The sequence below is a fragment of the Schistocerca piceifrons genome, chromosome 2 (assembly GCF_021461385.2).
Source record: "Schistocerca piceifrons isolate TAMUIC-IGC-003096 chromosome 2, iqSchPice1.1, whole genome shotgun sequence".
In the NCBI taxonomy this organism is placed as follows: domain Eukaryota; kingdom Metazoa; phylum Arthropoda; class Insecta; order Orthoptera; family Acrididae; genus Schistocerca; species Schistocerca piceifrons.
This window is the reverse complement of record NC_060139.1, coordinates 212509129-212527627: the sequence shown is the minus strand read 5'-3', so window position 1 is coordinate 212527627 and position 18499 is coordinate 212509129. Positions and strand designations below refer to the sequence as shown.

General features: G+C 44.3%; 1 protein-coding gene across 2 annotated transcripts in view; it reads right to left on the bottom strand.

Annotated features, from left to right (window-relative positions):
* Nucleotides 1-18499, bottom strand: part of LOC124776228 (protein rhomboid) — a 310766-nt gene that overhangs the window by 56281 nt on the left and 235986 nt on the right. For both annotated transcript variants that reach the window (XM_047251086.1, XM_047251087.1), the window contains exon 3: nucleotides 12290-12407. In XM_047251086.1, the coding sequence (XP_047107042.1) occupies nucleotides 12290-12407 (118 nt within the window). The remainder of the gene's footprint in view (nucleotides 1-12289; nucleotides 12408-18499) is intronic.

Sequence of the window (18499 nt, the reverse complement as noted above, 5' to 3'; positions counted from 1 at the left end):
CGCCAGCCGGCCGTTGTGGCCGCGCGGTTCTAGGCGCTTCAGTCCGGAACCGCGCTGCTGCTACGGTCGCAGGTTAGAATCCTGCTTCGGGCATGGATGTGTGTGATGTCCTTAGGTTAGTTAGGTTGAAGTAATTCTAAGTCTAGGGGACTGATAACCTCAGATGTTAACTCCCATAGTGCTCAGAGCCATTCAAGCCATCTTCTCGCCATATGTCAGTCTGGGGCAGAGGTTACAAGTTGTTTACTTTTTCTGTGATGGGTTTATTGAATCAGAGACATCACATGTAACTTCCCCCACATGCTCAGCACTCACTCACTCACTCACTCACTCACTCTTCCCCACTCACTCACTCACTCTTCCCCACTCACTCATGTGAGCCACGAATTTTGTGTTGCGTCTCGTGAGATATGTGACCGTCATATTTCGAAAATGCGTAACTTAATTTGAATCTCTGAAACCACCCCACCCCCACACTCTCCCGCTACCCTTTGATACACGTCCTTATCGACCACTACTCAAGGATTCCGACTTGCAGGAAGTGGTCGGGCGCTGCTGGCTCCAGAGAGGGGACAAAGGGAGGGTGCCCCGCTGGTGCCTCCTCAACCCTGCCGGCCGCGGTGTCACCCTGCTGAGTCACGAGACGGCGCCGCCGTGTATTTCTGTCGGCTGGACGCCGCTCAAGGCCCGCGCCGCAGACACACCGGGTTATTTTAACGGCCGCTGCGGTGGCGGTACCCGCGTGGCGACGAAGCGCCGTATCGAAATACACACTCACTCTACACTGGACCATTTGTGACCATCTACTCCAAATTCGGTAGCCAATCGTCTAGTGAGGAGGCAATGTGCAGCCGTCTGCGCCCTGCTTCGATCAGCATCTCCACATATCCACTCTACAAGCCTGGGCAAAGCACGTGGCACAAATTTCCTTCTCGACAGCTTTGTACTGTTTTCCTACTCTTTTACTATCCTATGCTATAATTGTATTGTAATTTTGGAGGGCTGGGGTTGGCTAGAGTGAGTATACGATCTCTTTTAAAGGATCTTTCATTGAGACTGATACTGATTAGAACTGTAATTTCCAGTGTCTAATATTTTCTACGTGCCTTCCAGGTGTGAAAATATCCAATATAATTTGCAGTTTCATGATGCAACGACTCACGCTTCCTGAACGATGAGAAATCATTAAACTGTTTACCACAGTGGGAGCTCAGTTGTGGGTGCCCATCGTTTGCTCACCAGATAAATGGAAAGCAATCACCGTTTCTCTATTGATGCTGTACGCCGCACCAAATGACCAGAAGGCAGAAGACAACGTAAGGCGCAAAGTGAGGACAGTATAGCAGGAGTAGAGCCCAGAACTACATCTACGTCATTACTCTGCTATTCACAATAACGTACCTGACAGAGGGTTCAATGAACCACCTTCAAGCTGTCTCTCTACCGTTCCACTCTCTAACGGCACGCGGGAAAAACGAGCACTTAAATTTTTCTGTGCGAGCCCTAATTTTTCTTATTTTATCGTGATTCTTATTTTATCGTGATTATTATTTCTCCCTATGTAGGTGGGTGACAACAATGTTTTCGCAATCGGAGGAGAAAACTGGTGATTGAAATTTCATGAGAAGATCCCGTCGCAACGAAAAACGCCTTTGTGTTAATGATTGCCACTCCAATTCACGTATCATGTCTGTGACACTATCTCCCCTATTTCGCGATAATACAAAACGAGCTGCCCTTCTTCGTATTTTTTCGATGTTATCCGTCAGTCCCACCTGATGCGGATCCCACACCGCACAGTAATACTCCAGAATGGGGAGGACAAGTGTAGTGTAAGTACTGAGGTAAAGCGAAATGTTTAAGTTTTAAAAGACGATCTCAACGGTTGCGATTATCCGAAACATCAACCTGGAGAATTTTGCTAAATAGTTTGGGCCTGTATCCGTACAAAGTTTTATTGACCGATCACATGAAGCCGTACGATCACAGATGGCGTCGTGACTTCGCCGACTGGACCGTGCAACGGTTAGAAGCTGATCCTGTTTTCAGTGGAAAAATCTTCATCTCAGACCAGACGCATCTTTGTCGCAGTGGCTCTGCGAAGAGAGAAAATTGTCCATGAGATGTCTTCCAGGAAAATTCACTGTGTGGGTTTCGAGATGATGAGAGACGAACCGTTACCGTCAGTGGAAACTGTTACAGATGCAGGTTACGCGAATTTCCTTGGTCAGACGTTCAGACCATAGATATTGGAAACATGTAGTTCCAGCTTGATGGCGCTACGTGTCACACAGCTGATGCAGAGGGAGAAGTTTGGCAACCAGTTCATCTCAAGACGTGGCTCCGCGATTTGGCTGGCACGGTCGTGTGACTTAACACCCTTGGGTGTTTTTCTTTGGGCGTACGTGAAAGCCCCTGTCTATGCTGACAAGGCACAACTTTGGAATATTTGGAGGCGAACATTCATCTGCCTGTCACAAACAAAACGCCACTAATGTTGGACAGTTGTTAACAATTGGAGCCATCGCGTGCATCTGTGTATTCAAAGCCGCGGGGGACAATATTTTTTTCGCAACATAACTGCAATGTCTAAGCTTGAAAATAAAGCACAATTTACTTTGAATCGTTGAGTTTTGTTATTTTAAAAGTCTCGCTCTTAATGAAAGACGTTATACATTTCGGCCTGGCCTCTTGCTTCTGTCATGTTATCAATGTGAGCCGTGACCCACCTGCAGTATACAAGGTTTACCACTAGCATGGACACCTCTTTCATAAACGATTCGAGGTACCGAGACGTTGAACCAATGATAGTGGAGAAAAAGACACCATTCAGAAAAAGGAATTTTAATCCGCCACTCGAATCTCTGCTTAATTTTTAGAGTTCCGTGACTCAGTACGTAAAAAGAGAACCGTTATAGGATGTCTGTCCGTCCGTCCGTCCGTCCGTCCGTCCGTCCGTCCGACCGAATGTCGCAGGCCGTTGTAGCTGAGCGCTCTGGTCGCAGGTTCGAATCCTGCCTTGGGCATGCATGTGTGTGATGTCTTTAGGTTAATTAGGTTTAAGTAGTTCTAAGTTCTAGGGCACTGATGACCTCAGATGTTAAGTCCCATAGTGCTCAGAGCCATTTGTCCGTATGTCCGTCCGACTGTCCGCATATCTGCCCGACTGTACAAAACTCACTCATCAAAACCTGCAGGGTACTTCTCACTGACCTAGAATCACGAAAAATCTCATAACTGTTAATTTGTAATTATGTATTACGAAAAATATTTCTTTTCTCATTTGTCATCCTATTTCAAACTTAAAATTAAGACATTCTCGAAAACCTCGGAATATCTTACCAGTATCGATGTCGATAAGACAAAAATCCTCAATATCCTCGATTCTCGGAATGGATAAATTGTCTGTACACATAATTAAGTTTGTACGGAACCCTCAACGCGCTAGTCCTACTCGCACCTGGTCAGTTTTTCTTTCAAGACGATTAAAAGAGCATGATTCACAAAAGTGGAAAAAATGGAATAAACTGGAAACAATATTTCTAACATTGATCCTGTGAAAGAGAATAAAATAAGAAGGCCGCCAAGAAGAACGCTGGGGTATACAAGACCAAGAACACAACGGAGAAATGAACGATGTACACAGGTGGACAAAATGCATTTAGCGTGCATCCTATGTCATTCAAATGCGACGTCTTTGTCGTGAACTCTGCTTACGGATCGCGAACCTCAGCGTCTCGAGGCACGGCGCACTTGATTTTGGATGATCGATCAGTCTGTAGCTCAGCCAGCTCGCTCAACGTTCAGGCCAACCACAGGAACCCCACCCCCGTTCCTTGTGATGCTGCAGTTATCGTAAACGCCCCTTTCCACACACGAAGTTGACAGTGAATAAAGTCCATAATCCATGTCAGGGCAGAATCAACTGGCACAGGCTGACGCACGAGAAACAAAAGTTGCCTGCCTTGACGACTGGGCACCAAGTGCAAAAGTTGGGTGGTGAGGAGGCGCTTTTACGTAATATTTATTCATCACCACTTGCGTTCCATGATACTACCGTATCTACCCAAACATTTATCCATGTAGCACATATCCTAGGTCTGGCGGTGTAGTGGTTAGCGTTGCTGGGAACCGACTATAAAGTACTGGGTTCGATTCATAGCGACCACGTCAGATTTTTCTGCGGTAGGAAGGGTTGAAACGGGGCTTACTATCCTCGTGAGGCTAAATGAGGTGCTGCTTTAACAGACAAGAAGCGAAACCGAGACGAATGAGCTGCTACTGCAGGTTAACTTTCTGCACTCCGCCCCTACCAGAAAGTGGAGGCAGAGCTCCAGGTGTTTCCCCGCTGCGGCGAGGGGCATGGAGCCGCTGATGGCGCTAACGGTATCTACGAGGTGAGCGGCCACAGCGACCGTAGTGAATCTGACAGGGAGCAGGCGAACACGCAGACACTCGGAACAACAACCGAAGAAGACGACTGGCGGCTGAGTGGGAGGACAAGACGCAGACAGCGGTGCGCGCGGCACGGAGCACTGACCGGCCAGACGTGTCCTGATGTCAGAGAAGTCTGTGGTTGGAGTCCACAGGCGCTGACTGCGTCTTGCGTTGCGCGGCCCGCACGTCTCAAATCCCCGACTGAAGCTCTGCTTTGCTGTTCAGGCAGTGAATTGCCTGTATGTGCCACACGGCATAGGCACCGCAATTCAAAGAATGTAGTGCGTGTGCCTGTTCAAGTTACCGAGAACGTTGCTTTCGCTTTGGTTTTGTTCTATTTTCTTCCTTTTCAGTATCTGGAGAAGTTCGAACTGCTGCTCAGTTATCCTATGGATGCTCGTAAAGTGATTTTATTCTGCTGTTAATTGAATCATAGGTTGTGATTATTCGGAGGAACAGTACTGATCTGGGAATTTAGTTAAAATGGAACCAGTTAACGTTTTTCTGATCAATTTGGGTTTTGTACACTCCGCCTTACGCAAAAGACAACATTTCTTTTTTGTTTACAGAGACATGTTTCACACCTACATTTCTACTCCTGTCAGTGTCTATTTATTTCTGTAAAATATCATACTTCCTTCACCATCGATTTTGCATTTTGTTCACTTTGTTTCGATTGCTCGACTGGAATTACAATACTTGTGAAAATTGATGGTTTTTATGACTTTTCATCGTTTTGACAATATGTCATCTGCAATGTATCCGGGAACAAAATTTGCTGATTTTTTTAAATACTCTTCGAGAGTAGTTTCTTGTGTATGTCAGCGTACTTACATTTTCCGTCCAGTAGTGCACAACTGCTTCATTTTTTTCCTAATGCCGTTTTTCAAATCGATTTTTATATTTCACATCACGTTTTCTCCCCCCCCCCCCCCCCCCGCTATTTTACACAAAACTGTATTTTGGCAAACACTTATGCCCCTAGTGAACTTGACCTTCCTCAGGTCGATCCAGGGAGCACTGTCTGTGTATCACTGTCTTATTTGGACAAGTTGTCATAACTGGTTAAAATTTTCCCTGATGTTTTAACATGTTATTGCCTTCCCCACTTGTAAATCTGGCCTTCAGCCATTAATTGTTTGTAACACTGCTTGTGGCCTTCAGCCGTCAGTATAGCCTGTTACAGTTCGTTAAGACTGTTTAAAAGGGTTTTACTATTTTAACATGCAACTGTCTTCCTTACTTGTAATTCAGGCCTTCAGCCGTTGTGTATTCTTGAAACTGTTTCTGTCCTTCAGCCGACGAATAGTTTTGAACCTTCTTAATCAGGCCTTCAGCCATCGATTGCGTGTAACATTGTTGTAGCCGACAATAACTTGCAATTCTTCTAATAAGGCTTTTAGTCGACAGTGTAGTAAAATCTTTTAGAAATGATTGTTGAGAGTTTTGTTTTTTCTTTAAAAAATGAAGTATGTGTTTTCTGTGCAACCAACGGTAACTGATTAGGCCCCGCCCACACCTTTCCTGCTTTCCGCTAAGTCCCACGTTTCAGTACCTACAAGGATGTGGAGTCATGCCGACTTCGGCACTGAGGCCGTCTGCACTAGGATTCTAGGTTGGGGTTGGATAGTGCGAACAGCCCGATCGAGGTGGTTCCACGGAATCTCGACTGGGTTGAAAGCCGGGGAGTTTGGTGACCAGGGGAGTAAACGTAATCTTGGTGCTCCTGGAGCCACGCACGTACACTGCGAGCTGTGTGACACGTTGGTGTGTCGTCCTGGTAGATGGCATCGGCTCGAGAGGGGAAAAAAAAGCATCTAAGGCTGGACATGGTCCCCAGGGATACATGCATAACGACATCCATGGAGCCAGGAATACATTCCTCAGACTATAAGGCTTCCACGATTGCTGTAGGGTGATTGCTTTCAGACGTTCCACGCCTTACACGCAAACTGGCATCTCCCTGACAGTATGAGACGGGATTCATCTGAAAAGGCCACATGCTAGCACTTAGTGCGGTACTGGCGCGCGGATTCAAATCTTCGCCACCGATGAACAGCAGTCAGCATGCTGTGGAGGCCCGTATGCAGCAATGTACGCTGGACAGTCGTTGACACTATTGGCAGCCCCTTGGTTCATCTTGCCGGTCAGTTGCTCAACGGTTACATACCTGTTCGCCCTTGCACACCTCCGCAGGCGTCGTTCACCCTGTCATTTATGGCCCGTGGTGTTCCGACAGTTGCTCCAGTGCCGGTTTGAGACAGCGCCGTTTTGCCGTGCACGGTATACTTGAACCACTGCGGTACGCCAACAGTTTACAAACTTAGCCATTTCTGAAATGCTTCCAGCCCTGGCCCGAAAGCCAATGATCATGTTCATTTGGATGTCAGATAAATCGCTCCGTTTCCGCATTATGACCACGGCTGCACTGATTTCCTTGCCCCCTGCCACCTGTGAGTGGTTATTACACGTTGACTTAATGTGACTTGACCGTGAACAATATCAGTAAGTAATGATTTTTTAAATTGAGGACATACGTGGTCTAAAATTATTTCAGTTCAGCTCTCTCCTTCACGGTGCGGCAGTTTTGCAAGAGCAGTGAGCGGCTTATCCTGAAATGAGGCAGCAAGACTTGACTCTATAGAGGAGAGGCGCCAGCGGAGGAAGTGTAGCCAGCGGGTTGTTGTTGGGGTGTAGTTAACAGGAAGTCGTTACCGTGGTGAGAGTTTGGGCAGCAGGCAGGGCACGACACGGCACGGCACAAAGTGTGGAGGGAGGGAGGCAGGCAGGCAGCCGGCAGCGCCAGGCACCGCTGCGCCTGTCACGCAAGTGCGTGCACGCGCGGCGACGCCAGACCACGGCCTTTATTAAACATTCCTCTCGCTCCCTCGTGGTAGCGAGACAACATTAAGACACGGCGAGAACTGCTAACTACTGCAAGCAATGAGGGCGTCGTACGACCCCGCGCGAAACCCACTCCACTAGTCGCGAAGGCTCACGGCAATGGTGCACAACACAACACAACACAATACAATACGGTGTAGCGATGAAGTCCTCAACCGAGTGCAGCGAGAAGAGCACATACAAACGTGGTTGCACTTCATACCCTATACGATCGGACTGGGTGTTTGTGTTATATCATCATCAAATGGTTCAAATGGCTCTGAGCACTATGGGACTTAACATCTGTGGTCATCAGTCCCCTAGAACTTAGAACTACTTAAACCTAACTAACCTAAGGACATCACACACATCCATGCCCGAGACAGGATTCGAAGAACCTGCGACCACAGTGATCGCGCGGTTCCAGACTGTAGCTCCTAGAACCGCTCGGCCACTCCGGCCGGCCACGAGAGTAAAAAGGAGAAGCCGGACACTCTGCAGCACATTAGAACTTCCACCCTAAAAGCACTAGGGTGGAGGATACAGAGGAACGAAGGACATGCGCTAAAACCTACACAGAAGTATGAAACCTACACTCACGGATAAAACTTCAAACTAAAGCTGCGGCTGAGGCATCGTCGCCGAACACCGAAGGCAGTGTGCTGGGAAGTTAAAAGTCCGCCGAATAGCGGCTAGAAGTGGGCAGTCCAGTAAGAGGTGGACACCTGTCATTTGGGAGTCACAGCAACACAGAGGTGGGTCTTCGCGACGGAGTAGGTGACAATGCGTTAGCCATGTATGGCCAATGCGGAGGCGGCAGAGGACAACTGATGCCCTGCGAGAGGACCGCATGGAAGACTTCCACACATTCGTCGTCTGCTTAATGATACGCAGCTTCTTGTGCGTACTGTTATGCCATTCCGTCTCCCAAATCCAGAAAATCCTGCGGCGTCAGACAGAGCACAGGTCAGCTTCGGAGATGCCCACCTCCAGAAGCGGTTTCCGCGTCGCCTGTTTGGCCAGCCTGTCGGTAAGTTCGTTGCCTGGTATTTCGACGTGTCCAGGGGTCCAGACAAACACCACTGAACGACGGGACCGTTCCAGGGCAGTGATGGACTCCTGGATGGACGTTACCGGAGGATGGCGAGGATAGCACTGGTCGATAGCTTGTAGGCTGCTCAGTGAGTCAGTGCACAGCAGAAATGACGCGCCAGGACATGAGCGGATGCGCTCAAGAGCATGAGATATGGCCGCCAGCTCTGCAGTGAAAACACTGCAGCCATCTGGCAAAGAGTGCTGTTCTATATGTCCATGAACATAAGCAAAGTCTACGTGACCATCAGCCATCGAACCGTCAGTGTAAGCCACTTCAGAACCCCGGAACACGTCAAGAATTATGTTATCGTCCACAAAATATTGCCTCGCAGATGTTTATCTATTACAGGGTGCACTGCCTTCCTGATAAGAATCGTTGTCACGTAACTGTTCACGTACTGTACGCAGTCCACATTGCTGTAATGTAGATTCATACCACTGCACATTTAGCGGTTTTCAAGCACAATATGGAGACGACACCCTAGCCGCCAAAAATACCTCATATCGTAATACCACCTCATCTGTTCATAACTGTTGGCACTGCGCAGGATGACGCCTATCTTCTCCAGGCATTCGCCGAAACCTAACCCTTCCCTCGTATTCGCACAGGGTACAGAGCGAGTCATCACTCCATATCAATCGTTTCCAGTCATTCACTATTCAGTGGTGACGCTCTTTACACCACCCCAAATATCGCTAAGCACTGACTGCAGAAATGTATGACTTGCGAGTGGATGCTCGACCACTATACTAGCTGCTCTGCTGGTAGGACTTTGTAACTCACGGGTCACTTATTCCGCTGATTTCAAGTGAGGGTTTTTTTAACCTCTCTTCGCAATGCTCTACAGTACCTATCCGTTAGTACAGCAGGGCTACCACATGTTGGTTAATCTGTGTGTTTCTTCGCGTTTCCATCTCACAATCATATAGCCAACAGTCTACTTCGGCAGTTACGGAAGGGTTGAAATGTCTGACTGATTTTTTTACTCTGGTGAAATCGAATGAGTAGTCCACGTCCGAAGTCAATGAGCTCTTCTGACCGAACCGTTCTGGAGTTCTCACTTTACTGCTGACAGTACGGTACGTCTCGCCTCCTTTTATACTGGCGGGTCTGTCTTAAAGTTCAATACTGCGTTGTGATCGGACCAGTAATTACAAGCTGCTCCTGGTTCGAAAATTTCAGGCTAGCAGAAAGCTGACAACTACATTGATTCTAATGCTTACCAATACTGGTTCAACTCCTTCCCGCTTACATCGGCTAGGCATCAAGGGCAATTCTTTCATTCACAAGAAAGACAGTGTAAACTACTTTCTGTTTTACTGCAGTTTGTTCGAAGCACAGAGAAAGAGTTTACTGTGAAACCTTGCGAAATTGGAGGTTGCCCTGCCAGCAAGTGCACCTCTTTCACTACGTATGTCTTCCAGATACTACAATGTACAAAATACTTTATAGGAGACAGTAATGTGTGTATATGAACTTTGATGTACTATCTGTGGTTGTATGAAGGGTGTACTATCTAGGGGTATGCTCCCTGATCTCTGTTGATTTCTTTTTATATTATATTTTATCTATGGTTGTTATGCCTTTTTAACTGTAAGTACTGTGCCTATGTAAACACTAAAATAGTACTGAATCATATTTCACCCTATTTGTATTATGATTTCTAAGTACTAGTATACATTAAGTTACATATTTATCAAGCTGTTGGCAACTGCTCCAATAAACTGAGTCAAATGAGGATTCAAAAATATATAAATGTTACTTACGTCACGAAATGGATTTCACTCAATATTCAGAGCGACCATATTCAGCGAGCGATAGAAGAATATTTTACTGCTTTTCACTGAATGCTGTCATCATATCGAGGGTTGATCTGAACGTAAAAGTTTTTTCTAGGCATGGTCCTACTGAAGGTGGCCTGTTCTTTCCTACATCCGACCTTCGAACAGACGTACCCAGACGATGGAGAGGGGTGGGCCCTACAGTTTATCGTGGACTCCGAGCAACGTTTCGAACTGGCATTTTTCACACAGACAGGTATTTGCTAATGGGTGACTGGTATCAGCAACAGTAGCCGGACAGAGTGTGTATAGAACCCTGAACCTCTGTATTTGTAGTCTGGTTGTTACTGAGTCGTACAGTATCACATAGTATTCGTATATCCGTACACTATCGATGTCATATTTTCCGTTCCAAAGGTCTTTTTTAGTGCTGAAGAAAACAGGCTAATTTTGGCGTTCAAGCCTGAAGATGGGGCCGGCAACGACTCAAAGAACTGCAGTTAAGTGGCAGGATGCCGCCTGGCAACGCAGCACCGCCTTGCGCATTAGGCCACACCGCCCATCACACACACCGAGAGTCACTAAGCGCGACCGAGTTATTCTGCTTAGTGCAGCAGTCAATAGTCGGTAGATTTGCTTTGAACACCATAATGCTTTACTATGCACGGTCGTATTAGAGGTGGTATGCCGTAGCAGGGATGTGATAAACCTGTCAGTTTAAACCAATACCGATATTTTAGTTCTGAATAACCGATATTTTTCTGTATCTGTTCTGTCACGGTCATAACAGGTGTTTTATTTCTTACGAATAACCGGATAAAAACCCGAAATATCAATTAGCCATAGCAGCAGCGCCAAATTTTTCGTTTTTAAACAACTTTTTTAAAGAACGGGTAATTTTCATTCGTAATATTTGCACTGCTTTGAAATATTGCGTTTTTGTAGAAAATGGGAAAAATAGTAATATTTGAACAACAATGCCGACAGAAACGAGTAACGAACACACTGCATGGGAACTGGTACAGCACTTCTTGGATAATAATGTACCTGTTACCATGTGGTGTGGCCTATTAGATGGTAAGTAGTGTGTAAAACTTGCTCTGTATCTACAAGTATATGGTAGTTTCTTACTATCGTCGTCGGACAGCAGTTGTTACTATAGAATAGCACCATCCACAGTCTGAAAGTAATTTCACGGAGCGCGGTATCAATGAACAAGAGGAGCCAGAACCAACCTGTGACACCATATAAGGAGAAAACGTACAACTTGACAGTTCACAGCTCATTTATGGTTTACAATAAAAATATAAAGCCGTTGATCTGCTGCCTGTGTCTACATAACTTGCCTTTAACTGCTTCCTTTAACTGCTTTTAGCCCCTGAAAGAGGAAAAATTAATAAGAAAAAGAGTGTCCTCCAACCTCAGTTTTCACACTTTAGCACTAACTATCCTTAAGGTCGAAATAGTGCTATAATCCCCGAATACAACACGGTGTTTGAGCAGAGTTTCAAAAAATTTAGAATCAGTAGGAGAATACTGATCATTTTTTGTGGTACTCAACCACTTTTCAATTTTCGAGAAAACCTGCAAACGGTGGATGGACTTCCTTTCATTCGCCTATTTAATATTATATTTTGATTGTATGTATCTTGTAATTGAGGGGGTCAAAATTTTTCGGTCTTTGTTCGATTTCAATGTTTACTGCAGGAAGTAATAGGAATAAAAAACCGGAAATCGGTTATTCCAGAACGAGGTTATTCCAGAACGAGGTTATTCCAGAACGAGGTTATTCCAGAACGAGGTTATTCCAGAACGAGGTTATTCCAGAACGAGGTTATTTGAGCGGTTTTAATAGTATGGTTAAACTGGCGTTAAAAACGATATAACCGAGAACCTATTGTTTCAGTGATAACCGCCATCCTTATACCGTTGCCTTCCTCTGACCCTTAAACTGACTGACCCCCCAGTTATAGGGGGACTGCTAACTCGGCATTTTTCACATCAACAAGAATTGCCGGGGGAGGGGGGAAGAAGTAATAGGTGACAGCTAAAAACCCAAGGATTAAGAAACGTGATTTAGTTTGTTGCTCACCTCTATGAGCGTGATGAGCAGGATGAAGAGGGGCGGCGGGCAGCACGTGTAGTGATCGGCGTAGTACTTCCGGTCCCGCTCCTCCGTCAGGAACTCGTCCGCGATGATGCGCACCATCCTGGAACACAACACGCCATTCAAATGTCACATACACGAAGACAGCCCGTCACACGTGAATAACAGTAACAGTTCCCCGCTTCAGGTAACAGTGGTGACAAAGGTAATCTACAGGAAACAGTGTAGATACTGATTTTGGTCGTGACAAAATCTCCGGTTAATTGTAAATTTGCTAATTCTAAAACTAGAAAAAAATAAACATTCCCAAAACACTGAAGGTAAAATTTTACTGGTTTTTAAATAGAAGGATTACTGTGTCTCGTAGAACTGGGGGGATCTGAAGTCCCTTATGTCTAGCATGTTTGAATAGTAGACAGTAAATGTGTTCGGCAGAGATAATATAAGACAGTTCTCTTGAATAAGCATACTTGAAATACGGGGTGTTCAGAAATTCTCGTTACAGACTTGTAGAGGGGTGAGAGTATGTTATATTTTCTACAGGAATGTCCGGAAAAGTACCCTTCCGTTCTACGACAGTTTCAGTTCGTGTGTTTATCTCATCCACTTCTGCTTGAGGAATTGAAGCACTAAAACATTACTTGTTTGCATTATTCCAAAACAATAAAGCACACAGCAGACTATCTTTCTGGAATACAACAGACTGTTCGTACAGAACTTTATGTTTAAAGTATTAATACAACAAACGTGCTTAAGTGATAAATGGAGGTTTCGTTACGTTTCCTTTCGAATTGTTACCTAACAACTGCACTGAGTCACGCCTAATTCAGTTCCTCAAGCAGAAGTGGATGAGTTAACCATCTGACTTGAAACCGCCTTAGAAGGGAAAAGGTACATTTCCGGACGTAATGTACTCACTACCCTCTACAAGTCTAAAACTGGAATTTCGGGACACCATTTATATGTAATATGCTAATTTACAGCGAAACTTAACGATTTCAAGATTTATGTATAGGCAGTTGAACACTAAAAATAAACTATCAAATTGTTCAACCATTCTTTTTGCATTCCTGTTAACTTGCACATATTCACCGTAACGCCCTGTTTAAAACCGATTTCTGCATACACCAGAACAGAGTCCATGGTCTGTACCTCCATACTGCCACAAGCTGAGTCTTCGGATTATATATCTTCTTACCCCATCACTAAACTATTTAATGTGGTCCACAGTTTTTCAGGGTAACTCAAAGCCTTTTTAAGTCCTTTCCGACTGCATGGCTTATATATTAAAAAAATATAAAAAAAGGAGGAGCAGGGGGGGGGGGGGGCAGTTACAAGAATTCGACATCAAGTTTCACAAATGTAGACAAACACGGTGACTAATCGAGACCCAAATTAGACAGAAAGTTTCGGAAAGAAAGAAAAAGAGAGAGAGAGAGAGAGAGAGAGAGAGAGAGAGAGAGAGAGAGAGAGAGAGATTGAAATAGTATAGCGATTAAACAAGTTTTTTATAAGTTATTTCGTATCATATCGGATGCGACAACCACAAATTTATTGAACGGCAATTACACTCTCGATATTGGCTGCATCGTGCATTATTTCATACGCCTGTGGGATGAACTTCGCTTGAAGGGGCGACAGCACTTTGCCCAGTTCCAAATGCGCAAGACACAGTCGTCAACAACTTTTTGCGCTTAAATTTTTCATGTAGCTCCGCTTTCACCCAAATGATATCACTATGTCCCTTTTCACGTCCACCTAACTTCAAAAATTGTTTTAAGTTTCGCAATCACGTATTTTGGGATCACTTTGTTTTCTGGACACTATATTAAATGTAATACACTGAATTATCTACAGCAATTTGGTCCTGCATTGTTGGTAATGGAGCACCTCACCCACTGCCTGGTTGGGTTACAATCCCCCCCCCCCCCCTTTCACGTCAAGTGCAGTTATCAACGACCCAGAATCAAATTGCCGAAGTTAGTCGAATGTATCAGCTTTAATAGACAATGTCCAGAAACCTATATGATCCCAAAATACGTGGGTGAATATTAAACTGATTTTTGAATTACCAAGACGCGATCAGGAACAAAGTGGAATAATGTGAATCAAGGGGGATACACATGAGAAATTTAAGAGCAAAAAGAATTACTGAATAATTTTTCCATCCTTCCATAAATAATTCGTGCCAGCATTTTGCAAGCATGGACTATTGAACTAATACCTCTGTAATATTCACAACTGCCAGCATCTGCTATCTTTGGAATTACTAGATTCATCTTGAAATCAGAGTATCGCGCCTGTCACGTATCGTGTACACCAGATGGAATCATTTAGTCAATGCTGGCTCTCGCGCTTTTGGAACTGAGTAAAGTGCTATTTCTACTTCAAGCTAAATTTATCCTGTTTGCGTATGAAACAAATGATTATATACAAAAATTAAAATTTCTGTCCAAGCGTATTTTATACAATTTTTAGGCTTTTAAACGTACTATTGTCTGATGAAGTGAGTCATTTCACGTTAAACAGTTTTACATTTAAAGAGATAAGTCGCACTATAGGAATGTCAAATCACCTACGCCATCATCCATTACCTCTGACTACCTGTGCAGCATAATTTTACGTACAAAACACTGGAAAGAACACTAGATCTATTTTTAAACAACTGCACTTTTTATTTAGTTTTTGTTGTTTCACTCTGTGAAAATATTGTATGTTTACTGAACTGCCATCAGCTGCGGTAGCTTCAGTGGAACAAGAGTCGGTACACACAGTACTGGTGAGTATTCCTGTTGCTGTGGCCTAGATCGCTTCTTCCGCTTTTGTCAACAGACACGATGGCTCATGATATATCTGTTATACGGCACAATGCGTTGGTGCATAGCGCATATATGTAACTACAATTTCAGATGTACGGATTGTTTTCGTATATTTCATTCGATTTTATTTGACAGCTTTGAATTGCAAACATAATTGTGACAAAACGTCTCGCATTAATAACTGATGAAGACACTGGTGTCTATTATATGGCACGTATCCTTACAAGTGTTATGCAACAACTAATTTCGTTTGTTAGTTATATTATGAATACTGACCTGTAACCTTCTGTATACCTTCAGCTCAGAAGATGGCCATTTAACTGGTCGAAACTAGTAATCGTTGTACCTCTCCTTGCGATGTTGGTAAGTAAAATGTTTCCCAAAAGGAGACTACAACACTATAATACAGCCGAGGCGTAAATGGAATTACTTTTGACTTATTTTTATTTACACAGCCTTGATCACATTGTATGGACCTAAAACAGTTTACTGATTTCGACTCTTCCGAGTCATCATCAATGGAAGCAGTATCTTGTTACAAAAGTAAGATGTCTAAGTGTCATCTAACGCCCATCTTTGTCACTTCATGCATGACGATGATTTTGTGTGATAAATTCAAAAATCCTCGACCGAAAAAAAGAGAGAATCAAAGGGATTGAAAACTTTTAGCAATAAACTCCCAGCATCTTTTATTGTCAGCAGCAAATGATGTAACAGAACTTTTTCTAGAGTCCTTCGCTACGACGTGTAGGGCGTTTCTATATGAAACATGTGAAACCCGCAGTTTGTTTTTTGAAAGACAATTTTCAAGAGCGGAACCTAGCAGAGCCTCTACTTTGCAGGTATGGAGGGAGGGCATGTCGCGCACAGTAGGTGTGTTTAGCAGCGTCGCAGCCGGTGCGGACAGGTCCTGGGCTTTTGCAGAAACGTGTCCTCGAGCGTCGGACGCAGCTGCGTGGGGCGGCGGTGGGCGGCAGGGGCCCCCGGGGGGTGGCGGCTCGCCGCCGTTATGCAGATGCCGCTCCGTCTTAAGGGGAAGCGTCTGACGTTGGGCAGGGTTTGCAACTTCCAACAAAATACACTACAAAAATTACTCTTTACGCAAAGGTAAACTGTCGTTTTACTCTTAACGGTCTCGACAGGCACTGCAAATCGTACTAACGACATTTTTCTACTCAGGCTGTCACTGGATGAAGTACAACTTCTGCGTAGGCTCCACACAGCATCGATAACTTTACGGAACAATTGGTTTCCGTCGGACTATTATTTTAACTTAGTTCTTTATTTAGGACTAATAGGAATGACATTACGTTCGAAACAAGCTAAGTGCACAACAGATGTAGATACATCTTTCTCATTTACAGTACACAACAGAAATCACATGCTAAACATAGTTACGAATGGTTATCAGTTTATACAACTACCGAATAGCTATCCACGCATCACGCACATAAACATGGCGGAACTGTCTGGCCGTCTCCTGACGTTTTCCCATTTCCTTTTAAGATTTCTTGGGTTTTCTGTGACTGCCTATACATCTATAATAAAGGCATCACGTTGTCAGTGTTTACGTTCTATTTGGTCTACGCTGAGCCTTGAGAAATGCACGCTATCTACTAATTTCAAAAAGTCATTTTCAAGCGGACCTGTGCACACGCTGATAAGCCAAAGCGTTATGAAAACCTGCTTCATGGTGCACTGCCCCACTTTTGTGATGCAGGACAGCAGTTTTTCTGCGTAGCATGGGTTTGACAAGTACTTGGTAGCAAATGAAAAGCTTGATCCATTTGCTCTGTAGAGCTTTATTTAGTCCACTATTGGTTTCGGCTTTTATGGCAGGCCGTTGTCAAGTGGTTCCGAAACTGCCATTAATATGATTGACATATACATGTATATAATTAAATATTAAAAAAACGTAATACATGCGTATATCTACAGACAAACTACGAAAGTTGAGTTGAGAATATATGTCCTAAAGAATTAAGAACAACTCTGGTAGACTTAAAATCTTCCTTGTCTAAGGATATCTTGAGAACATGGTCTTCTCAAGACTGTATAATTCATAATGTAATTATTTTCTGCGTTTATGAAGATTACGTTCAACATATTCAAAAATTCTTTTTTGTATCTTTCATAAGTAACATACTAAATACAGATTCTGTGAAATGAGAATCTAACATAGCTGAAATGGACGGGGCATCTCAGTCAAGTGTACAATTATGTTTCTAGTGGGAAAACGTTGAACAACACGGAACTGCGAAAGCTGTTAGCACAGCCTGGATGCAACGCGAACTGCTTACAGAGCACGTTTGCAGAAATCTTGGTATAATGCGGATACAGTTACGAATCTGGGGAGTAACTTTAAACAAATTGTCAATGAGGAGGCGCCAGGTGTCCGAGTATTTATTGCTCGTTGAACCAATTTCCTTCTGGATTTTTCAGGTCGGCCTATTTATACAAAAATATCCATGAATTATTCCTTTTAATGTTGTGCACTATGTGATTCTCTTATAGAAAGTGAGCCGCAAAGATGGATTTATTGCTTATAATTTTTTTTCTTTTTAGTTGCAAGAGTTCTTTGTAACTTGTTTTAAAACTCCTTGTTTGTCGAATGCAGCTAGCTTTACAAACACAGCAATGAATTTTATATAAGCGCTATGTGATCAAAAGCATCCGGACAAACCCAAAAACATGCGATTTTCATATTAGGTGCATTGTGCTGTCACCACTGCCGGGTACTCCATATCAGCGACCTCAGTTATCATTAGACATCGTGAGAGAGCAGAATGGGGCCCTCCGCGGAACTCACGGACTACATACGTGGTCAGGTGATTGGGTGTCACTTGTGTCATACGGCTGTACGCGAGATTTCCACACTCATCCCTAGGTCCACTGTTTCAGATTGTGAAGTGGAAAAGTGAAGGGACACGCACAGCACAAAAGCATACAGGCTGACCTCGTCTATTGACAGAGAGACCTCCGACAGTTGAACAGGGTCGTAATGTGTAACAGGCAGACATCTATCCAGACCATCACACAGAAATTCCAAACTTCATCGGGATCCACTGCAAGCCCTGTAACAGTTAGGCGGGAAGTGAGAAAACTTGGATTTCATGGTCGAGCGGCTGCTCATAAGCCACACATCACGCCGGTAAATGCCAAACGACGCCTCGCTTGGTGTAAGGAGCATAAGCATTGGACGATTGAACAGTGGAAAAACATTGGGTGGAGTGACGAATCACGGTACACAATGTGGCGATCCGATGGCAGGGTGTGGGTATGGCGAATGCCCGGTGAACGTCATCTGTCAGCGTGTATAGTGCCAACAGCAAAATTCGGAGACGGTGGTGTTATGGTGTGGTCGTATTTTTCGTGG